Source organism: Crinia signifera, chromosome 2, assembly GCF_055691185.1.
Source record: "Crinia signifera chromosome 2, ASM5569118v1, whole genome shotgun sequence".
NCBI lineage: Eukaryota > Metazoa > Chordata > Amphibia > Anura > Myobatrachidae > Crinia > Crinia signifera.
In genome coordinates this window covers 363,043,641-363,068,824 of record NC_139218.1, presented here as the reverse complement: position 1 = coordinate 363,068,824, position 25,184 = coordinate 363,043,641, and the positions used below count along the sequence as shown (strand labels likewise).

Here is a 25,184-nt window from a genome sequence, read left to right as displayed (position 1 = left end):
TTCTGTGAGGAGACCTGCAAAACCTGCACTGTGTGGGGTAATGAGGACCGAGTTCCCTGACCACTGGCCTATAGAGTCAAAATCGAAGGGTAAATTGCACCATGTGTACACAGCATTAGTCGAATAGCAAAGGAATCAGGGTGTATACCAGTAGTCTTTTGAAGTTGATCAGTATGAATGATTACATACATTGTGTAGCTCCAGGGAAACAGATGATAGAGTAGTAGTGTGTCTGTAGCATTACCCAGCATGCTACAGGATGTCCGCATGTGCAGTCTAGCAGTACCCACCCAGCCTGTGTATTCGCAGCCATGTCTGCAATAGGCCCTAATACAATACATCCCATGAGAGGGACATACGATGCAAGACATGAATTGCAAAACTTGTAATGAAATATTTTAATCACATCAATCAGACAGAGGGACAGTGTAAATCGGGACATTATACAACGGTAGCTAGGTCAGGTTTAGTCAGTCGATCACAGCCACTAGTCATGTTATACAGAGACACTGTTCTCAATCACACTTGGGTCCAAGTAGGGATATGGCAAAGTCATGTTCTTGTTCCGCTCTTTAATGGAATTGGAGATCTCAGCCAGCTTCTCCTGGAAAGTCTTTATGAAGGTCTGTGGAACCTTCTCTGTAAACCGCACGTTGGGGTAATCTCCCAGACGCCTCTATGGGGGAAATGGGAAATCTTGTTAAAACGGAAGCCTAAGACAATATAATTTTAAATAACCAAGTCCATTCACCACCAAACTACAGAGTGATCCGTACATGAACAGATGATGGGATTGCACTGGTTAGCTATCCCCAGAAGAGGAACATGAAAGTCCTAGATCAGCCTATTACAATATATATACTGGCCCCAGTACTCACCCGGTCCATTGGCTCCTTACTGAGCAGCCATGCAGCGGATATGCCCAAACTGGTAGTGTTTACTTCAGGCACTGCAGCCAGGATACTCTGGGTTGTGCTTACACCTTTTACTGTGGGAGGGGGGCTTCTCATTGATGTGGGACCATTAGGCATCCAGGTATAGAAGTCAGACTGCAATGGAAACCCAGACAAGAATGCTTCACACCAAAAAAAAGCAGAGGAATTGTCATCATACATTACAAGCCAAGTAAAGATGCATACACACTGTACAATTTTTTTTGACCAATTTCGTTGAAAGACATTTCCCTTGAACCCAGCGTCCTGGACGAAAGATCTAGATACAGTTCATAGGCCTTTTGAAAGCTATCCAAATTGAGCAGCATGCACAGGTGACGAACTGGCGAGTATGCGCATCATTAGTTGCAAACAACTTGAAAGATATTTTGACCAATTTCTTTCAGAATGGCTGAAATGAACAGAATTGGGGGGGGGGGGGGGGGTTTGAACAATTTCCAGATTCCATGTTAAGGATATCAATGCTTATGTACAGGTAACATCAGTACCTCAGTCAATTTTATTTATCCATCTTGATTTAAATATAGAGGTCTTTAAACTTGGACTGTATTGGGGAACAGGTGTATTGTGTTTCAGGACCTATATAGGCTTACCATATTAACTAGCGCACATGGTCCCATGAAAAAAAAAAAAAAACACAAGTTTGTAGACTATAAGATTAGGCTTGCAATATGTAGGTTACAGCTGTTAGTTTAAAGTGGTAACTGCCATCCATATTATACCACACCGCATGCAACGGTACAGAAAGTTGGGCAATTAGATGTGAAGCCGTTTAGTCTAATCCTATAAGTAAAGGTCTTCCGTGGCTGATGGTCCATAATTCTCCAAATCAAAGAAATATTGACATGTGAATCAAGATTATGAAAGACCATAGAGGAAGAGAGCAGCATACTGTAGAACTGGTGTTGTCACTCACCTGACCACTGTTGACAGCTGCATGCTGAGCAGAACAAGTGAAGATCACCATGGTCAGATACTTGACCAAACAGGCCTTGGTCTTCAAGCAGGAAGGTATTCCTAGCAAATTGAACAATCCATTAGTAATCTAGACCTCTGCAAACACTGAGCATAAAAGGTAAGATCTGGGCCACCACATTTGGTGCTGTATGACCTTTTGACACCGGGTTTCCCACCATTTCAGAGATCAGGTTGGCTCATTTTGACACTCTTGTGATCAAGAAGTCACTAACCTGTGGATTTATACTCCAAGAATCCCTCTTTGTAGATCTCAGCCACCCAGGCCTGAAGTTCAGGGTCTGTACTGACCACCACATCACTCTCATAATAGTAATTAACAATGTTGGACACAAAGCTGAAATGGATAAAGTGGGACAATCAGTGAATTAAATATAGGAGGGGGGGGATGCACAGTAGTAATAATGGGGTGTGGAATTCTAGCAGACTAGAGGTTGTCTGATCAGGTGTGTAGGCTACATTAAGGTTTTTGACCTACAGCATAGTCACTAGGATCAGTAGGTGGCAGGGTCATTAAACCATTGGAAGTGTGGTCATCTCCCTCTGGGTGGACAGTGTTTTTCATAACTACCTCTCCACAGCCAACCAGATCTTCATCCCATCCTCCCTGTACAGGTAATTGGGAATGGTCTCCACTTCTCTTGCCTTGAGGTCATCAGGGAGACAGAGGCTGCTGTAAGTGACCTCATCCATTGCTTTTTTCAGCAGTATTGGAATCCCTCCTTTTCCAGTTACCATACCCTAGAAAAACAATGTGTTGGATGTGTGTTCTGGTGCAATACTGCAGTTTAGATTCAGGCTAATTAGATTCTTTAGGGTATAACTTTCATACTAAACGTTCTAGACTCAAATCTAGAGAGCTGGGACAATTATCTGTAACCACTATATAAAGAAATCTCACCTTATCAAAGAGGCCTCCAGGACCAATGAGATTAGTTCTGGCAGTGACATTGATTTCAAGGGTGTAACGAAGATGTGGAATTAGTAGCTAGAAAATTAAAAAGATTGGCATTAGGATCCGATCTGATATAGACCTTCATGAGAAGCGGGTGCATTTTAAATATAGAAAATACTAAGATAACTTTATTCTAGTATATGTAAAACCTAACTATGGATTTGTGCAAGTTAGGTCATTGTATGGCAATATAAATGTAGATCATAATCTGCAGCAAACTGTTATGTTCCACTATTTCAGGAAGCACAGACCTATCTACAATGGATACCCCTTTAACATTATACTTACCCCTGTGTCCCCTGAGGACCTGAGAGTCTACAGTACTACCAGCACTAAATGGGCCTGCTAAGAGCCGGCACACAGATCCAATCTTCTGAAAACCCACCAATGGAGACACCTATTCAAAGCCTCCATATTAAAGGCCTGCACGAGCTTATTTATAGAGCCCCTGCAGACTGCCACTCCATGACAATATAGTAAAACCAGATCTCACCTTGTACAATGGGTGGCCCATTGGAAGTTGTCTGGTGGTTGCAATGTTGAAGACCTCAGCAAAGAGATGAGTACGGAGGAGGTGAGTGACCATTTGATGCACCTGGTAGTCAGAATTGCGCACCCAGATCTTGGCCAGTAACCAGTCACATTCAGAGTCACTCGGCAGGAAGATTGGAGAGTGCTCTCCTAGGGTTTGTGTCAACTGTAATGGAGACAGAACAGTTGCTACAAGACCATCTGGAACCACAAATATCCTCTACATGTTATTTAGAAGTGGACATGGCCCCAATGGTGGGAAGTATGTGCTGCTCTGGATAAATAATGTGGTTGCTTCCAGAGGTATGATGTTAGCGCCTACAAAAATTTAGTGTTAAAATGTTGTAACTTCACTGGAAATAGCTACCTTATACAGCGCTTGTGGGTTAACTGATAATAAAAAAAATTGTATTAACATATGGTTTCATGTAATGTTATATTTTAACAAGTTTCATATTATTTTCCACACACACCCTCCCCCGCCGTTATGTTTGAAGGAATCCCTTCAGTAGCTTTCCAGTTTTTTTCCTTCTTCTAGGAATATTAGGACTCGAAAAACGTTTTTTCAAGTTAAAATATGGTTTACTCCATCGTATCCTGTTTCTCTTGTGTAATGCACAGGCCTGTATGGTCAAAGCTATGGCCCTGTAAGTGTACGTGAAATACGAGGTCTTCACATCCACAAATATAATACTTTTGTACCTGCAGAGGAGATTGACCACTACGTGTGCACCTACCAAGTGGTATCTGAGTGCAGACTGGTATGGTAAAAACCAAGTAACTTCACCTGTCCCATACAATGTGTAGATTCAATTTATTAAATTAATAAACTACATTTTGGTCCAGGAGGAAAGCAATACATTCGTTCATTTTAATAAATTGTATACATGTATATTTTTTCCTAAAATATCCCTCTAGTTGCATTAGAACCATAATCTTAAAACTATAATTCCACACAAAAAAAAAATTTATACGAGAACATTTGACACCAAGACGGACTTGCCTGGATGGCTATTGGGACAAGTTGATCTTCAGGAGTTTTCCACAGTAGACACATAGGAGCAGCCATGTATTGTTGCTTTCCATTTATGGAGTTATTGGCTGGAACCCCCTGGAGAATCTTGTAATCTGCCAGGAAGATATTGCCTTTCTGCAAGATCCAAACACAAGTTTATTACAGTGTATCTAGGTTGTTCTTGGCCAACTTTCCTTCATAGGAATAGATAAACAGCAAGTCCATTGTCTCTGATTTTCCAGAAATAGACACCTCACCTTTAGTTCTCTCTCAAGACTGGTGGTGGTCCCCAGTGATGAAGCCACCATGTTGTCACTAACTGGGAAATTCTCAGGGATTTTGCAACATTTCCTGATAAGTGTAGGGTTAATGCCATTCAGGTATTGGCTACCAAAAAAGGTATCCTTCTTCCATATTTCAGCTACCACATCTAGGGTATAAAAAGACAAAAGGAACATTTGATATTATTTATTGCAAACTGAGGGACTATTGGGATAGCTCTTATCTTGCTCCTTACACAAGAGCACTTCAGTCAAATGACACGCCTACATTATATGGTAAAGAGGGGACAGAAGACTAGCTAGGTTACACCCTCATCTGAGAAACAGCCAAAAAGTACCTGAGTTATTAAACCCTCTCAGGCAGAAGACCCGTTTGATCTCATCTAGACCGGTCCACGATTCTGCACTTGTGAAACCTTCCAGCGTCATCACAAATCCCCTGTGAAAGAACATATTAAATAGGATTAAAAAAAAAATATAAAAAAAACCCACTAGTGATTTACCAACATGCACGAGAACTAAGAGGTCTTATAGTCCAACAAATCCATACAATGTAGACAGGCCAATTTAAAATTTCCCTAGGATGACTGAAGATGTCATCCTAGAACCCACGACCGAACATTGCCAGGAACAGTGTTCCATTGTTGACAGCCAGCTACTGTATATACACTAAGCAAATAAAATTTAAGTAAGGACCCTTTGTCCAATCATGTAAAAAATAAGGCATTAAGGATATGCTTTCTCCATGTTCAGGGGTGGATTGGGTCTCGAATCCGGGAGCGGGGGGTGGGGGTGGTGGCGGTATGCACTAATGCGCGACGGGAGGCAGCAGGCAGCTCACCTGCTGTTGCTGGAGCGGGAGCCCTCCCACTGCAATTTTGGATTTGGGCAAAGTGCTGCGGCTGCTGCCCGTGGCCCAGGGGGAAGCGCAGCCGGACTCTTTTTAATGAGTTTTGGGCCAATCTGCCCCTGTCCATGTTCAATTCAGACTAGATACATACACGGCTGACTGGGAATGCTGGAAGCTGCTCAGTTTTAGGAAGGAGTACTGGTCATTACTGGGTAGTTCCACAATCTTGTCTACAGCAATGCAGTGAGGGGCACCATCTGCATAACGTTTCCACCTGCAGGAAACAAAGGTTAGTAATATAGAAAATCATTAATTACATGGAACATTCTTAGATGTACGGATTATAGAAAGGATGCTTTCTCAGTGTTATCTTTTTAAATACATGGAGGCAGCTTAATTTAAAATAAGTGACTAAAAAAAAGTCTGTTTTGCTTGACAAAACTGGCTCAATCTGCAAAGGCATAAAGACTATGGACCAGATTCTCTAAGCTTCAAAAGTGATAAAATGGAGAGTGATAAACAGTCAGCCAATCAGCTCCTACCTGCCATTTCACAGTGTTTGAAAAATGTCAGACAGGAGCTGATTGGCTGGCAGTTTATCACTCTCTATTTCATCACTTTTGAAGCTTAGAGAATCTGGCCCTATGTATTTTAGGTGAAAAGGTCTGAAATATTCTTGCTCCAGACTTATCATCTTCAGTCTATGCTTAGTTGGTAGTTTAATAGTCTAGTGAATTCCATCGCAAGTTATGCATCGGAAAAGTGTGAGCCTGCCCTGGCCACATAGAAGACCTTGTGTAGGAACAGGGGCAGAAGACCTTGTGTAGGAACAGGGGCAGAACTGTCAGAGACAATGTCAGCTGCCACCAGGTGTCATGCACCTGTACTCAGTTGACCCAGGCAGCTTCCAGCCAAGGTCTGATGTGCTGCAGTTATTAGGGAGCGCAGTATATAGCTGGTTGCAGCTGTCAGGCAGGGAAGCTCTGCATTAGCTCCATCCCTCTCCTCCCAGCCAGGCATAAACTCCTCCCTCTCAGATGAAGGTGATGCTTGCTGACAGTGATGATGGGGGCTGACAATGTAGATCTCTGGGGGCAGGTGTCCAGGGCTCGGTCGGCTCCTTCAAAAGGCCATCCATGTTAAAGATATGGGGCTCACTAGAGAATGAGTCAGTGTCCCAGCAGGGGGTGGAGCTACCAGCCTTGCCTTCTGTAGTGCCGTATAACATTGACTGTCAGCTCCATAATCACCCCTATGGTCCCTCTAAGATAAAGCTGCCAGTGCGTAAGGCATTATGAACATTATACAGGGGGAGATTCTCTAAGAATCTCCGCCCCCCTTCGCATTTATAATTATCGCATATGTTCTAACATATGCGATAATTATAGCAAAGGACAGCTCTTGCGTTAAGAGCTGTCCTTTGCGGTGAGAGTCGCCGGGTCCCAGCAGCTCCCCCCTCCCTCACACACCCGGCGCTGCTGCGCCGGGCTCTACTCCTCCCTGCCCCCGGAAGAGAATCAGTGCAGGGAGGAGGTCACAGGTCCGGGCAGCACAGCTCTGTGCTGCCCGGACACAGGTGAAGGGGGCGATGGGGGTCCGTGCGATGCGGTAGAAGCCCATGGGCCAGATTTTTCGGGCGATGCCCCCCACCGCGGTAACCCGGTGGGGGATGCTTACAGCATCCCAAAATGCAGTAAAAACCCCAATAACGGGGGTTTTGCCGCATTTTTTGCTTAGAGAATCTCCCCCATAGTATCATGCAACCACATATTTGAGTAACTATATAGTTATCTATTTTTATGGGTCTATAATTACAAATATGTATTTTTGTAACTTTTTAACTACAGAAAACTCCTGGATGTAGCATGGGTGGGGTCCTGCAACACTAAAATGTGGAGTCATTGCGATGCGCTCTGCAATATGCATATATAGCAGTCACTGCATCACTCTGCATTATACAGCGGGCACTGCAATGCATTATATGGTGGTTATTAACTGGTCTATTATATGCTGATCACAAAAATGCGCTCATACTGGTGGAAAATGCTTTAAGTGGTTTGTGGCAGTCACTAATTCCCCTTTTTACACCAAAAATCCCAGATCTGACCCTGCATTTGGAACATGGATCCAAGCCAGGTCGGACCAGAGATGGTCACCACTTACACTGCGGTGCCTACCCACAGTGTATACGGAGGCGGCGCTTGGAGAGGACATAATCTACAACTGCCGGGAGCACCAAGGTAAGCTGCTGGGATGCCCCAGCTCCCTTGCACCACCCCCCATCCGCAAGGTACATGGTTGCTGCACACAGGCATCCATTCACCTCCTCCCTGCAGTTGCTGCTGTCTGCAGAGTACAGCAGCAGAGGCTGTGTGCCTCCATCCAACCTGCAGACCGCAGGTTGGGCTTCCCCCATTGATGTAAACCGGAGCCGGGTCGGATGACCCGGTGTACCCGTTTACACTGCCCTCTACCCAGGTTCTAGCTGTGTTCAACCCAGGTCAGGACCTGGGTAGAAGTCCCGTGTAAAGGGACCCGGCGTGACCCATTTACACAGCCGCTGACCTGGGTCTGACCCAGGTTTTTGCAGCGGTGTAAAAGGGGTATAATGCCAACTATTGTTTGTAAATCATTAAATTGCTCTCAGCATTGTTTGTGGATCACTAAAACTCTGTATTGTCTGGTGACTGAAAAGACTAGAGATTAAATTATCGTTTTCCACTGCTGCTCAGTCCTCATTGGACTGCAAGTTTGACAAGTACATCCGAGCCAAAGTCACATGGCACTTTATCCATGGGTGAAAGGAAGCCAACAGGTTGGCCAGCTGGTGCAAAGATCTATCTTGCCTCTAGGCACCTGGGATGAAGTTACACCACTGTGTAGGAGGCAGCAAGGGAATTACCAAAGTAACTAAAAGGAATAAGTTCTATCCACCTAGAGCAAATTATTGCTGTTGTCTCTGAGCAAATGTAAAGCTGTACTCCATGTATAATCAGCCACTTACTTGTGAGATTCTCTCTCCTTCTCCAGTTCCTCTGTCCGTTGTTGCTTGATAAGTGGGTGAGTATTGCTGGATAATATGATGCCTGAAACAGAACAGATCCCAAGTGTACTGTAATGTATCATAGCCTGGTTTATGGATGTTGATCTTTCATACATACAGCGGAATCATGAGACTCCGCAATGATGACCACCCTCATTTCACAGATGAGGAGATCCCCTAGGGAGCACTATACAAGTGGATAGAATCTCACCCTTTCCCTCTGGTATGGCCACAGTCATTCCAGTAGGTATCCATTGATGAAAAGGGAACTTGTAGAGCCGACCATTAGGGCAGGTAACATTGACATACCGGCAATACCAAGCAACTGTATTAAAATTATTGCAGGTCATTGTTGACAGCCGAACCAGCAGGAGCTCTCCAAGATCTTTCTTTGTGTCAACTTCAAAGTCAGCTACCTGGAAAAGCAGAGTGATGTCTGAGAACCATGCAATGTTACTAGGACACATAATATGGTTTAGGGAATTTACAGACAGAAATCTTATTAATGTTAAGAGTTTATAATGAATAGCCTTTTATTAGTCATAAGTTTTGCATTATTGTTTGAGGCAATGGGGTTTTCCCCAATCTTCAATGCCAGATACTTAAACATAAAATTTGTTTAGATAAGTGGTGTTACATTTAAACAACCACCCCACACAAGAATAGGCTAAGGAAATGTTTGCAGACATTTTGAACTGTCAACCAACCCTGTGATTGTAGGCAGGGGCGGATCCAGGATAAAATGAAATGGGGGGGGGGGGGGGAGGACCATGATTAAAAAGGTTTTAGGTGGGGGAGGGGTGGTGTTAGTGGTGCAAGTGTACATGCAGTGGCGTAGCTACGTTTTGGGCGCCCCCCCCGCTGTTAGGGGGGGCGCCCATACCCATATGCTCACGGTAAATGGGGGACAGCCACCGCCAGGCAGAAGTGACAGCCACTGACAGTGGAAGAGTATGGCTGTATTCAGAGCACTGCAGGTCCCGGCTATTTGAAATACCCCTTTCACACCAGAAAATGCATTCCCGGGATGCCCCCTTTTACACCAGCCTAGTCCCTGCATTTTCTGGTGTGAGGAAACACCCCCCCCCCCCCCTGTACTTCCTGTAACACAGCTTTTATTGTTCCTATAAAAAAAAAAAAAAAAAAAAAATTTACTCTTTACTTAGAAGTGCGCCCATCTCGGCCATTGAATGCACTAAAAAATCAGGTGCGATGCGACCGACAAGATGCCCGAGATTTCCCATAGGGAACAATGTTAAATGTCTCAATTGACCCAATTTTCCTGTTCAATGCCTCAATTGACCCGATTTTTCCATAGGAAACAATGTTAAATGGGCCACAGAGGCACCCTGAAGTGTATAATGGCCACCCGAATTGTTAACGCCACCCCACGATCAACGTCAACCCGATGCGTGGCGAGCCCGTGAGGGGCGGCGGTACGCGTCCTACGACCTTTTCATACCCCTACTATCCACGTCGGCGTGGAGTCGAGAATAGAAAGTGTGGCGAGCGCAGCGAGCCACCGCGCCCGAAGCGTGGCGAGCGCAGCGAGGGGATGCGGATACCTTCACAGGTATCCGCGTCCCCTCGCGGGCTTCACAGCTGTCCGCGTACCCTCGCGGGGCTCGCTCGCCACGCTTCGGGCTCGGTGGCTCGCCACACTTTCTATTCTCAACTCCACGCCGACGTGGATAGTGGGGGTATGAAAAGGTCGTAGGACGCGTACCGCTGCGCTCGCCACGCATCGGGTTGACGTTGATCGTGGGGTGGCGTTAACAATTCGGGTGGCCATTATACACTTCAGGGTGCCTATTTGGCCTCTGTGGCCCATTTAACATTGTTTCCTATGGAAAAATCGGGTCAATTGAGGCATTGAACAGGAAAATTGGGTCAATTGAGACATTTAACATTGTTCCCTATGGGAAATCTCGTCGGTTGATCGCACCCGATTTTTTAGTGCATTCAATGCCCGAGATTTTTTACTAACGATGCCCACGATCAAAATCGTGGGCGCCCTTCTAAGTAAAGCGTACCAAAAAAATTATATTATTTTTTTTATTCTGGTTCTGAGGTGTTGCTCCGGACACCCAGTGCATGACCTAAATCGTGCATAGGGGGTGTACGCATGTACAGATCCCCTCAAGAGAGGAGCCCCCATTACTCCCCTAACCACTCAGACAAAAGGCCCAAGAGGGAAAATAGGAATTGGTGGGCCCTTCGCCGAAGCACAGAGACCCTCTTCCATCAACCCCCGGAAGGGTTAGGGTCAGTGAGTCCTCCTCGACAAAGCTTGGAGACACTCAGTGGGTATCCTTCTGCCTTGGGGTTGCTACCAGGGCCTCAGCTGTCCCCCAAAGGAGAAAGCTTTGGCACGTGAGTAGTCCATAAAGGTCGTTCCTAAAGCCCCCAAAAAAGCGAGTGAAAAAAAAAAAAAAACTTTGACAAATGCGAGAGGGGTGAAGACAAATATAGAAAGAAACCTCAGCCAGAAGGATGAGGGGGGGGTCTGAAATTATCCTGCCCCAGCCAAAAGACCCAGGGCAATGATGCACTGTGCACTTGCCTTTAAGTATGCATAGCACTAGTGCCAAGTCATGCTGGTGAGGACACCAGTGAACATTTAAAGCAATTCAGAGTTTCCACAGAGGCATGCTACACCTCAGGCTCCAAGCAGCCGGCCAGTCAGCGTCCGACCAAGTGTTTCTCCGCTCCATCCTTGAGTGTTTTCCAAACCCATGGGAACGGATTCTCCACCAGGCTTTTCCAGCAACTCCCGAGTGTTGCAGCCCCCCGAAGAAGATCAGTCTACTCCGTCCCAGTGTTAATCGCATACCAAAAAGTTGGGCTTTTTGCTGTCTACCCATCAGGCTACAAATCTCTGGAATGGGAGCAGTCTACTAATTCGCAGCATTTCCCCACTCCTTGGGATGGATACTAGACAAGGCTTTTTGCCATCTCATCCTTCAGGGGCTACAAACCACATCAAGAGAGTCACCTACTAGGCCTGGTGTTTCTCCCATCCCTACCAGTGGGGAATAGCCTGTATTCCTCTCCCCCAGGCAGAGCGAAGGTACTCTGCCCGGATCATGAGGAATCCCACCCACTCCGCACATTGGAGCAGTTACTCAGTCTAGCCCATCTCTATTCTGCCAGGGGCAGTAAACACCCACTGATAAGAACATATACTACACTTTATCTTATCCAAGAGGCGGTACATTCATATGCAGCTCAGAACTTGTTATGGCAAACATGTAGCATCTCTCCAGGAAACACCCTTACAGGAGATACATGCCACCGGTCCAAGCACTATTACACATTTGAGAAATGAAACCGATGCTTCCAAGTCTATTTATGTGAAAATGAATGTATTTCTACGAACATTCCAGTGATCTGATACACAGCCTGTACATCCTGTAACAGCTTTAATTACTGGTATTATGAGCATTCTAATTAGATACTTACAGCTCCAGGTCTGAAGTCACTCCACTTATGACCCAGGTGATGTTTAGCACTTTCTCCCAAGGTGCCCAGAAGAACAACGAAGACTTGGTCACAGGTCCCAGCACTCAGGTCAGTCCCTGTGGCAATCTTTAGCTTGTAGGTCCCCATGTCTTCAGGCAAAGATGCCCAACAGAGCAGTGCTGGAAGGAAGTAGACCAGTCAGAAAGGCCTCAGACCTGGGGCTAAGTTAACGAATCATCAATTTTGTTTATTTTAAGATTTTCTATTGGTTCTGCAAATTTACTAAAGGTAAATCCTGTCTGTTTTAAAATTATGTATGTTTATGATCGTTCATTGCTATCTACAGACAGCAATACAAACCAACAATCTACTTTTATGTTTGTAAACCAGATATAATCTACAAACACAGAGGGGGATTCAAAAATTGCAGTACACCCTTTTGTTTTAAAAAAAAAAAAAAAAAAAAAAAAAAAAAAAAAAAAAAACTGTGCAGGCAATAGGAAAACCTGAATACTCCAGTAAGGTATGGGTGAGGCAGGGTTGCTTACTTTATTATTCTCCTCTCCGGAGAAGAGTGTCGCAGCTGCTCAGGGGGCGGGGCTTAAGTTTGACATACCTAAGCCTGGCCCCCATGATGTTAAACCAGCAAATTCACAGATCTCTGGAGGGGCGGGGCTAAAATGACGCAATTGTGACATTTTAGCTCTGCCCCCTCTGAGACACGAGGATTGCGGCATTTTAATGCCGCGAACCGGGGGACCCGGCAGGGTTGGCAACCCTGGGGTGAGGTGAACTTTGAGGGTACAGTATGTACCCAACATGGACATCTTGAATCCAAGTCAGTTTTCCATAGTTTTTGAAACAAAAGTGAGTACTGCAATTTTTGAATCACCCTGTATATTAAAAACCTGCATGTGGGTAGGGTAATTGGCTGAAGCACTACAAAGCTCAGCAAGCTGATGCTCTGGCTGCTCCCTGGGGGAGGTAGAAGGTAGTCCTGCATGGTGGTGGTGTATGGTGCAAGATCTGTGGGCTAATGCTGGCCACACAGACCAAATTTTCTCCAACCATACAGCTAGTTGAATGGAATAAAAACCTGGTACTGGATAGGAGCAAATGTAATTCGTAATGAATTCATTTGTTTCCCAAATAGGAAAATGGACAACAACTGTCACTCAGACAATGTACTGTAGTTGGACAGATTTGATTTAAACAATGTCACTGAATGTTTTTGTCCATTCTCCTGCATTTGTGAGCAAATTGCTTATTAGCATTTGCCCCCATACAGTACCAGATTTTCAGTCCAACCAACTAGATGGATGGTTGGAGGAAAGTTTGTATGATGTGTGGCCAGCATTAGCAGATGTGGTGATGAATAGGAGCAGAGTAGGGATTGGCTCTTCAGAATAGAATTATTTCAGATCCACCCCTCACACAATGCCAAGATCACTGGCATTGAAGGTGGGATATAATGACTATACACCAATCACATTTCTACTCTTCCAAAGGGCTGGAAATGCCACAGTTTTTAGGAGCTTCCTGGAACTTCCAGGTAATCAGGCAAGTATAGTATGGAGGTATACAACCTTTGTAGGGCTTTTTTTTTTTTTTTTTTAGAGTTCCCCGGGACATAACATAAACCAGTTAGTCATGAGTAGAATCCCACAAAAAAAAAAAAAACACAGTACTCCTATTAAATTGGCCTACAATGTCCAGCATCCCAGTACAGTGAGTGCCTGCTGGAGCTTATGGTCCACAAATAAAACAATTTTAACAATTAACCACTAACCTTTGATCCACTGCCACTAGGGATACATGGAATAGTCCAGAGCATTTTCTCCCCAAAGGAGAGGGTCGGGTAGGATTTATATAGTTACAGTTGCAAAACATAATACATACATTTTCTATTTAAGTTATATAAGTGGTTGTCACCATGCATTAGGCCTAATATATATCTGTCAAGCAGGTTGCTAACACAAAGACAAAGCCCAAGATACCACATAAACTAAAGAAGCAGTGAAATACAGAGGATCATGTGTGTGTATATAGCGTAAAGTGGGTGAAAGTCAATAGTGTTAACAAGGTACAAATGTTGAACTAAAACCACACAAATATAAGACATTCAAAGAAAGCAGTGATGCTTTGAAGCAGCCCAGCCAGACAAGCTCATGGGTCCCTCACCCAACCCCAATACTCTCTACACATCAGAAGCCTTACTTTGGATTATGCCTGAGTCAGAAATGAGCAGTCACTGCTAGGTCCCTGCTTATATACAATGTGAGGGCAGCGGGGGAGGGGAACTAATCTAGACTGAGGCAATCTCCAACCTCAGGTGTGTAGATATCTCCATAATATAGACCAGGGGTAGCCAACTCCAGTCCTCAAGAGCTACCAACAGTGCATGTTTTCCACGTCTCCTCACAGAATCACAAGTGAAGTAATTAGCTCCACCTGTGGATCTTTGAAATGTGTTAGTCAGTCATGCGTGCACCTGTGTACCTGTGAGGTGAGCTGGAAAACATGAACTGTTGATAGCTCTCGAGGACTGGAGTTGGCTACCCCTAATATAGACAATATACTGTAAGCATAGGTCTTCAAACTGTGGCCCTCCAGTTGTTGTGCAACTACATGTCCCAGCATGCCCTGACAGTTTTGGCATGCTCTTTTGGAAAAAATGTGGCAATGCATGTTGGAACATGTAGTTTCACAACATCTGGAGGGCCACAGTTTATAGAACCCATGCAGTAGACCATTTGCTTTGAATTGCTGGAAAACTGCCAAAACCTGTCATTCAGATATTACCTGGTTTTTGTTCCAACCAGCCCAATTTGATAATCGATCTGTAGATGTATGGTCAACTTTAGATTTGGGTGTTTTATTGTTTCTGTGCAGGGTAAATACTGTCTGCTTTATTTTTACACTGCAATATAGATATCAGTTTGCAGTACAAACCCCTCCCAAATCTAACTCTCTCTGCACGTTACATCAGCCCCACCTGCAGTGCACATGGTTTTGTCCATTACAGCGTGATTGTGCCTTTCCGAGTGAATCCGAATAACCCCCACTATGCATCCATTACTCCTCACATAATATATATTGCTTATTGTCATATTTAAATTATAATATTTAAAGATGAGTCGGCATGGATTGCCCATATCTGAGCCCCCCCCCCCCCCCCCCAGTAATAAACAACCAGCTGACTGGCTGGTTGTTTATCACTCTCCATTTTATCACTTTTGAAGCTTAGTGCACCTCGGTTTCAACCCGAGTCGGGATCCGAGTGGCGTTCAGATGTTCCTGCCTGCTTTGGATCCCAGAGCGCGGGCACAATGTCATCACCTGGCATGCTAAAACTGTAGCAGGGCATGCTGGGATGTGTAGTTCAACAACAGCTGGAGTGTCAAGGTTAGCCATCACTGCACTAGGGCGTGGTGGGGGAATAAAATAGTGTGCCGAGTGTAGCGAGCCATGCGAGAGGACACTGTGCTATGTTTCGGTGTCCATGTCGACGCAACATGTGCCGACAGGTGGTATTTCATGCCCTACCATCCACTAGGGTATGGCGGGAGAATAAAATAGTGTGCCGAGTGTAGCGAGGCACCGTGCCCAAAGCATGGTGAGTGTAGCGAGCCATGCGAGGGGACCCTGTGCTACGGTCCAGTGTTTATGTTGACTGTGTTGACATTCTGTTAAAAAAAATACATGTCGACTTTTTCAATGTTGACCTTACCATGTTGACCTAATGACCCTGTCAACCTAAAGTCATGTCGATCTTCCTCCATGTTGATCTAAATGCATGCCGACCTAATGCTTGTCCACCATAATGCTGGTGACCTAATGATCCATACCGGGCCCTCCAGCTGCTATGAAACTACACATCCCAGCATGCCTTGCGATACTTTAGCATTCCCTTATAGCAAAAATGTGGCAAGGCATGATGGGACTTGTAGTTTCATAACAGCTGGATGGCCATAGTTTGGACATGCATGATCTATTCTATAGGGACCCCATGCAGCACAACCAGCACCCGAATAAACCCCACTGAATCCCCAAGCAGCTCGTCTACCCCGTTTAATTGCTGCCAGCTCTATATTTGGGGTGCTATATTTGGAAAGACGCTGTCAGAGCCTTTGATTTACACAAGGCATGTCCAAACTATGGCCCTCCAGCTGTTGTGAAACTACAAGACCCATCATCCAATGCCACAGTTTTGCTATTAGGGAATGCTAAAGCTATGGCAAGGCATGCTGGGATGTGTAGTTTCACAGTAGCTGGAGGGCCATAGTTTGGACATGCCTGCTTTACACAGTTGCCGTCTTTCAAAGATAGCTCAAGAAAGATACCTGCTGCATCAGGTGGAGCGGTGGCCCAATGCATAGAGAGACAAACCAGATGCATATGCTCAAACATGTGTTTATTAAGACGCCTCCTGCAGCTGTTTCACCCTTCTGCTGGGATATAACCTTTATAAAGGTCTAACTCCATACACATTGGGCGACAGTTTACTCGTCTGAGCTGCTTTCAGCTCGAAAGCCACCCAGTGTATATGGGGTAGCGATTAGCACTGAGCCAGGGTTGCCTACCCTCCCGGAAAGGCCGGGAGGGTTCCGGAAATCGTGTCCCTCTCATGGCCCCCCGGAAGGAAGGGCAACCCTCCCGCAAAGCCGCTCGGCTCCCGTGACCACCCTCCTCTAGGTGGGGGGGTCTGCAGGTCAAATGACGCGAATCGAGCCGTTTTAGCCCCACCCACCACTGTGCAGTGCCATTGCACAGCAGTGGGCGTGGATAAAATGACACAAACACTCTGGCCACGCCTGCAAACAAGTAGCTGGCTGGCTGCCCTCTCCCGGAAAGGGCAGCCAGAAAGTAGGTAAGTATGCATTGAGCACAGATGTGCATTCCCGCATCATCACTGGCCCAGTCAATGTATTACCAGCAGATGAGCAGCGGACAGTGGCGTAACTACAGAGGGTGCAGGGGATGCAACTGCTATGGGGCCCGGGGGCCCAGCAGGCTATCCCCTGCACCCTCTTAATTTTGTTTTACAGCTTTTGCTTTTTTGCGCAGGTTGCAGCAGGCACTGGCTGTGCCCCTGTCTTCAGTCCCCCTTCAGTGGGAGCAGGGCACCAGGCGCCGCACAAGACACCACTGCCTGCAGCGTGCAGTGAATGTCCAGAGGGAGACCAGCGCTGACACAGCGCTGCTGCCCAGAGGGAGACCCGTGCTGACACAGCGCTGCTGCCCAGAGGGAGACCCGTGCTGACACAGCGCTGCTGTCCAGAGGGAGACCCGCGCTGACACAGCGCTGCTGCCCAGAGGGAGACCCGTGCTGACACAGCGCTGCTGCCCAGAGGGAGACCCGCGCTGACACAGCGCTGCTGCCCAGAGGGAGACCCGCGCTGACACAGCGCTGCTGCCCAGAGGGAGACCCACGCTGAGACAGCGCTGCTGCCCAGAGGGAGACCCGCGCTGACACAGCGCTGCTGTCCAGAGGGAGACCCGCGCTGACACAGCGCTGCTGCCCGGAGGGAGACCCGCGCTGACACAGCGCTGCTGTCCAGAGGGAGACCCATGCTGACACAGCGCTGCTGGTGTACACAGGCCACATACTGGGGGGAGAGGGGTTATGAGGGAAAAAGTAATCCCTTTTAAACACCTGCTCTCTATTATTTTCCCTAACTAACCCTCTCCTTGCAAACCTTCCACCTCTCTCTCCCCCTGCCTCTCACACCCCCTCTGTGTTACTTATCTCCCCTTTCTCAACACCCCCATTTCTCATCCCCCTCCCTCATCTTTCATCTTTTTCTCTGACCCTGTCTTTTTTTATCTATCTTTCTCTCCCCCTGTCTCTATCTTTTCCTATCGCCCCATCTTTCATCTTTTTCTCTCCCTCTCTCTTTCATACTTTCTACTTTTTCTCTCTCTCCTGATCTCCTTTTTTCTCTACCTAACACCTTCTCTCTCACTGACTCTTACTCGCCCTCTAACACTCCCTGTCTCTAGTTTGCACCCTCTCTCACTCCCTGTCTCTCCCTCACAATTTCTCTCTCACTGTCTCTCCCTCCTACCCTTCCTACCTTCCTTTCTCTCCCTCACACCTTCCCTCCCTGTCTCTCTCTCACCCTCCCCCCCCCTCCCTGTCTCTCTCTTGTGACAATTGTGTGTGTGTGTGTGTGTGTGTGTGTGTGTGTGTGTAGGGGGGGGGGGGGCCTTCCAAAATTTTTGCTATGGGGCCCACAGACTTCTAGTTACGCCTCTGATAATAAAACATGATTTATTGCCCTGAATATCCGAGTACCTCATTACTTTCAACTGATAACAACAAACAGAAACTATAAAAAATAAATCAGAGGCACTTTTTTGTGAGTTTAAAGAAATACTGTACAAACATACAGGGCCGGATCCAGTGCAAAATTACTGGGGGGACAATGAGTGGGGGAGAGGGGGAGATATTTGGAGCACATGCTCCACCTGAATAAGTGGGTGAACCCGCAACAAGGGCAGGGCCAAAAAAAGCAGGGTTAGGCTGTGGGGTGCAGGGGGTGGTAGGCACTAGTAGGGTGGGTTAGGGTGGTCTACGGAGAGGGTGAGGGTTCTACAGAGCCTCTGTCGAATTTTACGATCCTGTCTTTTGAACCCTGCAAACTAACGGAACGCTGAGATATTGTATGAATGAATATTTATATATGACTGAGAGCCGGTGCCGCTGCAGGAGCCGTGGGTGTCAGCATGCTTCCGCCTGTCCTCCCCCTGCCCTGAGCGTAACCAATCCAACGGCTGGACTGACACCACGCACTAGGGGACTTGCGGCCAGCATGTGCCCCCATGCCCCCCCCCCCCTGGATCTGCCAGTATAAAAATAACACATATACCCCTTTCACACCGCACCTCGGACCCTGGTAATTGCAGAGTTGTTGACACGTCAATCCGGGTGGAGGAGCGGTGTGAAAGCACCGGATCTTATAATGTGGGTCAACCAACCTGGTAGTTCGATCTGGATTATAAGTAGGGTTAAACCCCGGTTGCCCCCTGTATAATGGACGACTCGGGTTTAATGTTGATGCTGTGTCCGATCCGTCATTGCGATCCGAAAGGGGTAATATTGGGCCAATATGTGGAGTGTTTCTTGGTGTTTTTTATGTTGTGTATTCTCCTGATGCAATCATATGGAATATAAATGGGGCATAGACCTACTAGCAGCTGAGGTGTATCACCTTTATATAAGTTAAAAGGTCAGCTATTTATTGATAGTAAACAGACAATAGTCTGGCGGCATAGAATAGATGGCCCCCAACCAATGCAGCCCAGCAGGTGCCTACCACACCTTCCCCGCACACTCACCCTGTCCCTAACCCTGCACCCTACCACACCTGTCCCTGCACACTCCCCCTGACCCTAACCATGTCCTCTAATGCACCTGTCCCGAACACTCACCCTGTCCCTAACCCTCTCCCCTACCACAACTGTCCTTGAACACTCACCCTGTCCCTAAGCAGATCTATAGCAGCACATCCACCCTGTCCCCTACCACACCTGTCCCCGCACGTTCACCCTGTCCATAACCCTGTCCCCTACCACACCTGTGCCCTACCACACCTGTCTCTGAACATTCACTCTGTCCCTGCGCACTTACACTCACCCTGTCCCCTACCGCACCTGTCCCCGCAACCTCACCCTGTCCCCCCAGGGCCGGATTTCCCATTAGGCCCGTGAGGCACGGGCCTATGGGCGGCACCTGCTGGGGGTGGCAAGGCATCCCCCCCTCCTTGCATGGAGCACGGTTCGTGATTTACCTGAAGGGGAGGTCGCCCGGTGGGTAGTGGGGATTACTGGTGCCTAGGGGCGGCCTGGCACTAAAATCTGTCACTGCCTGTCCCTAACCCTGTCCCCTAGCAGTGCTGTCCTTGCACACTCACCCTGTCCCCTAGCAGACCTGTAACAGCACACTCACCCTGTCCCTACCACTCCTGTCCCCGCACACTCTCCCTGTCCCTAACCCTGTCCCTTACCGCACCTGTCCGCACACACTGTTTTAGGAACCAGTAAAGACCCTTGAGTATGATGCTGGTCTTAGTAATCCTGGAGACCTGATTTTTTGATCAAAAAGCAGCCGTATTTTTACATACTGTACTGTACGGCCAGTTAGTAAATTTCGAATCACCATTCGAATGAATGGTGATTTGTATTCATATTCTTTCGAGGTGTATGCATTCGTATTCCCGAAAACAAATACAAATACGCCTGTCTAAAGAATATGAATCCCTGTATACTGGCCTTTGTGAATTCTAAAAAATGAATTTATGGCCGTATACAGGTACGAATGGCTATAAATATGGCCATTTGTAGCCATTCATATTTTAGTAAATCAGCACCAGCACCAAAGTACAGCACCTATCAGGACTACAGCCACCTGCAAGGCAAATAGCTGTTTTTGTCCCATTTAGCCATTGCCCCCTGATTGTACCCTGCTGTATGTGGATGTATTTGGCACTATGGCATCTACCCTATGTAACCCACGGAGGAGACAAAGATGCCCATTTATGATTGAATATTTGTGTCAATGTGTTTGCACTTACCATGCCCCCAGTATGGGTTATTACCATAAGCTGCACCCCCATCGCACCCCTTTTATGTCCCGTCGGTGCCCCCCTTGTTTAAAAAAAAAAATAGTATGGTATAGCTGCACAGATCCATAAAGCCCACAGTACTGCACCAACCTACCATATACTAGTTATTACATATTACATTATCACGGATATTTAACCCTTTGAGTGCCAACATCACAGTGAGGGATGTGCAAAATATCTGCTAAAAATGCCATCTTCGCTCACATTTGTTATTCAGATTCAAATAAAAAAATTCAGTAGTACAATGGGAAACAGTCAAAGTAGTAAGTGGGAAATAACACATCAGACACTGATTGACTTGTGTTACTTTTTATTGTTGAAATAACAGATACATATACTATATACATACATATGTATATTACATTTCTGTATGTGCGTATATATTTATTATTATTATTACGCATATCAAAATAACATACAGTATGTATTTTGAAAATGGCTAAATACACCTCATCACCGCTAAGGTGCAGTACTGCCTGTGACCACCCAACAGCCCACAGTAACTCCTCAGTAAGTGACTTGCTGGATATGGAGAGAGGGAGTTGTGAAGACAGAGATTGGGGGTAGGGGTAGGGGGATTACCCATCAACAGGACAGGCATTGGTAGGGGTATTAGCCGTCAACAGGACTGGCTTTTAACTGGTAAAAAGTTTCAAACATATTAATGATACAGTGTAACGATTCATACTGTACTGTAGTAAAATCAAATACAAAATTTAGATAAATGTTCCCGCGATACGGGATATGATGAGACATAAATGATATAAATGTCTCAGGGAGCCCGATGTCCTGGTATCCGTCTATATATCGACCCTGGGCATGCCATCAATATCCTCCGGCCAGATGAGGCCAACAGGGATATGATACTTATAGATCATCCTATAAAAACAAACTTCGATCAGTGACTGTTACGCTAACAACACAAACGTTTGCCATGTACAAGTCCTCTTATTATTCCCTGGCCTGCTGCTATGTAGCGCCTGCACCATGTTAGTGGCCCGTACTGACTACATTTATCTTTGTGAAGCCTCTTTGGACCAATCACAGCGCTGATGCTGTGGGTGTGACATGACAAGGACGGCCCCATACAGGAAGCCCACTGTACAGTGATGTGAGATCTCTCTGGGATCGCTACCACCGGGAGATGTAGATACTGTATGCAGTATTAATCTAGTCATCACCCATGTTCTCTCTACTGAGAATGGGTCAGTGACAGATTGCTCAGCACACAGCACTGGTGCAGCGCTGTGTGCTGAGCGATCTGGCATGGCTCAGACCGCTGACAATACCGCTATATGTGTATAGGCCCCTAATTGACATGACTTCTTATCTCCTGCTGTAGCGTTTCTATTATTGTACTGTTCCACTCATTAGTATAATGATATATGTGTATGTAGAATAACAGCCCATCAGCGCTTCTGTAGCGGCCCCAGCTGCAGGTAGATTTGGAGATACCACTTCTACATCACAGCATGTGTGTAAGACAAGAGACCTGGCATCTACCCCAGCGACCAGAGCAGGGAGGACGCACGTATTGTGCCGGCAACCTACCCGGGAGTGGAGTCTCTCCTGTTCACTTCTACCCAAGTAAAACTGGAAAACTGTCAAACTTTCACTCATCCATAACCATGTTTTTGTTCCAACCAGCCAGATCTGAAGATAAATCTTACTAGTGTATGGGCACCTTTACTGGTGCTGGTATCATCTGTTTCCTCTAGGTCCAACAGCTCAGGACAGTCACTGCTGCTGGTATCTGTAGTCACATGAGTTGTATCATCTGAAAACGAGAGACAGAATCTGATTGGTTGCTATGGTTTTCATTGTAGTAAATGTACCCTGTACTGTCTATGGGCTCCACAATAACGGAAATATGAATTTTTTAATATGAAAATGTTGACTAAATATTCGTCCATGTTGTCATGACTAAAACTGACTAGACGGAAATCCTGGATTATATTCGTCAGAACAGCACATTTTTCGAGTGATTACATTTTTTGGATTCTTTCATTAGTAATAATGTATTTTATACAGCTTTATCCATCGTCTCTGGCACTTACTTGCGCTGCGGCACACTCCGCACAGTTAGGGCCATGGTGGGAATCAAACACATGACCTCAGTGCTGTGAGGCAGCAATGCTAACCATTACACCATCCGTGCTTCGCAATTTCTGCAGAAGACTCCTACTGTACTACTACTTGTATCAGGCACGTTGTATTTTTCTAGTAATTGTATTCTTTCATTATTTAATTAACATTTTTTCATTAAAAAATTATTGTATTCTTGAATTGATATTTGCAGAAAATAAATGAAGCCGCTGTGAAGGAAATAACATCTGTGTTGCACTTGTTTGATACCCAGATTACTAAACACATAGGCCAGATGTACTAAGCTTTAAAAGTGATAAAATGGAGAGTGACAAACTGCGAGCCAATCAGCTCCTTTCTGCCATGTCATAGACTGTGTTTGGAAGATGACAGGTAGGAGCTGATTGGCTGGTGGTTCATCACTCTCCAATTTAGCACTTTTCAAGGCTTAGTACGGATGGAGCCCCTGCCATCCTTGGCCGGGGCTCGCCAGACCCTCGCCACTAAACTGGGACGCGCGTGCGTCTCACACGCACGCGCGTCCCAGTCTCTCGGGGGGGACGCTGCGTGTCCCTTCACTGGCGTGATGGTGGGAACGCCAGCCCTGCAAAGATAAAGCCAGCCGCATCTGTACATCTCACCCATAATAGTGACAGGTATACTAAGCATTCTGGGTAGGGGTAATTGGATTGACCAACATTAGGTTGACATGCATTGGGTCTACTACTGAAGGTTGACATGGGCTTAGGTCGACAATGCCATGGTCAACAAGGGTCATTAGTTCGACACAAGCATTAGGTTGCCATGGGGAAGGTTGACAGTGAAAGGTTGACATGGGTTTTTCATGTTTTTCATCCCTAATGACGACACAGTTGACATTCTTCAGTCACGGTGCCTCGCTATGCTCGTCACAATATTCTGTTCTCCCTCCACAACCTAGTGGATGGTTGGGCATGAAATACTGCCTGTGGGCACAAAAAATGGTTAAAACCCATGTCGACTTTTTGACTGTTGACCTTCCCCATGTCGACCTAATGCTTGTGTTGATCTAGTGACCCTGTTGACCTAACCCCATGTCGACCTTGGGACCTGTCGACCTAAGCCCATGTTGACCTTCAGTGGTCTAACGACCGTATACCAAGTGTTCTAGGGAATGATAGAGACATGATCATCATCAAACTCCATTACACGATCAATAAACTGGAAAGCTAAAATTACATCAATGACTAAAATTAAGCAAAAATGTTCGTCAAGATCCACTGACTAAATACTTGACCTAGGTATAATTACAATTTTTTATTAAAATGTGACATTCAATTTTTTCAAATTTTAGGAAAGTGACTAAGACTAAAACTAACTGTAAAATCCCTGATGAAATTAACACCCGGGGAAGCTTACCCTCACCGGGCAGGTAGATGTCCTCCTGCGCCAGAGGTGTCCCCACCTTCACAGTAATGGGCTGGACCATGTCCTCCTGTGCCAGAGGTTTGCCCACCACACATAGAGGAGTGGTGCCGCTGGTGTTGGGGGGCTTCTCAGCACTAATGGGCTGGACCATGATCCTCCTCACTTTGGCAGACTTGCCTGTCTATAAGGAGCAGAGGAAGAGACACCATGAGCTGTGACTACATAACTCTACATAACAGTGCAGTCACTTTTTGCCATAGAAGCTATAGAACAGATCAGGGCAGTGGAATCAGCTGGAACGTCACCATTGTGGCTTATAATTCATTGTTATAACTATTACTACCGACGTCAGCAGTTATAATAAGATTATAGCAATGTATAATGATGGAGATTAGATTCGCTCAGCTTGTTTTTTTTACTGTATTTTCACTCAATTTCATATAGTGTCACTAACATATAACCATTGTTAGTGTAACATACACTGGTGACATGTCCCTGGTCACCAGGGGGTATGCACTATCGCACAAAAGGGGGGCACCCAGTAACTTAATTCAAAAGAATCCCATCATTTTTGCCCCACCCCTTCACACAGACCTGGGAATTGTGGCTATAAATGGGTGGATAGAAAAGAAGATTACTAAGCAACCCACAGCGCAAATAGTGACACTCTGCCCAGGAAATACAAAAAGCCTTCACCAAAAAGGCTCAAGAATACATAGAATACACACAAAATTATTGTAAATCCACTGGCGAGTGTTAACAAAATCACAAAGACCACTTACACAATGGTATATATACTTTAGGGTAGGGCTTCCTTAGATCTAAAAGAGAAGCTCAAACACAGAAAGAAACCATAGTGTAATATTGTTGAAATATGGAATGAAATGGTGCTGTTTGTTCAGGTCACTCACATTTCATAAGCAAAATATGTGCATATCAACAGGGTCTTTATCTTTCTCTAAATCCAACATGTTCCTCCAAATTAACGTTCCCTGGGGAC

General features: G+C 45.9%; 1 protein-coding gene across 1 annotated transcript; it reads right to left on the bottom strand.

Annotated features, from left to right (window-relative positions):
- Nucleotides 1-383: 383 nt before the first annotated feature.
- On the bottom strand, nucleotides 384-14,360 carry LOC146058003 (polyunsaturated fatty acid lipoxygenase ALOX15B-like). The gene is made up of 15 exons (XM_083169918.1): nucleotides 14,283-14,360; nucleotides 12,066-12,244; nucleotides 8,815-9,019; nucleotides 8,565-8,646; nucleotides 5,712-5,834; nucleotides 5,049-5,149; nucleotides 4,687-4,859; nucleotides 4,418-4,564; nucleotides 3,377-3,580; nucleotides 2,830-2,916; nucleotides 2,500-2,669; nucleotides 2,144-2,265; nucleotides 1,870-1,970; nucleotides 879-1,049; nucleotides 384-676 (listed from the first exon to the last, which is right to left on the bottom strand). Exons 2-15 carry the CDS (start codon nucleotides 12,210-12,212, stop codon nucleotides 497-499), a joined length of 2,013 nt encoding a protein of 670 aa, XP_083026044.1. The 5' UTR covers nucleotides 12,213-12,244; nucleotides 14,283-14,360; the 3' UTR covers nucleotides 384-496.
- Between the last annotated feature and the right edge of the window lie 10,824 nt (nucleotides 14,361-25,184).

Excerpts from the sequence above, each read along its gene's own strand:
- LOC146058003 (XM_083169918.1), bottom strand. The coding sequence starts at position 12,212 with ATGGGGACCTACAAGCTAAAGATTGCCACAGGGACTGACCTGAGTGCT. Across the intron at positions 2,670-2,829 it reads CTGGAGGCCTCTTTGATAAG|GGTATGGTAACTGGAAAAGG; the intron begins GTGAGATTTCTT and ends TTGTTTTTCTAG. Across the intron at positions 2,266-2,499 it reads ATCTGGTTGGCTGTGGAGAG|CTTTGTGTCCAACATTGTTA; the intron begins GTAGTTATGAAA and ends TATCCATTTCAG.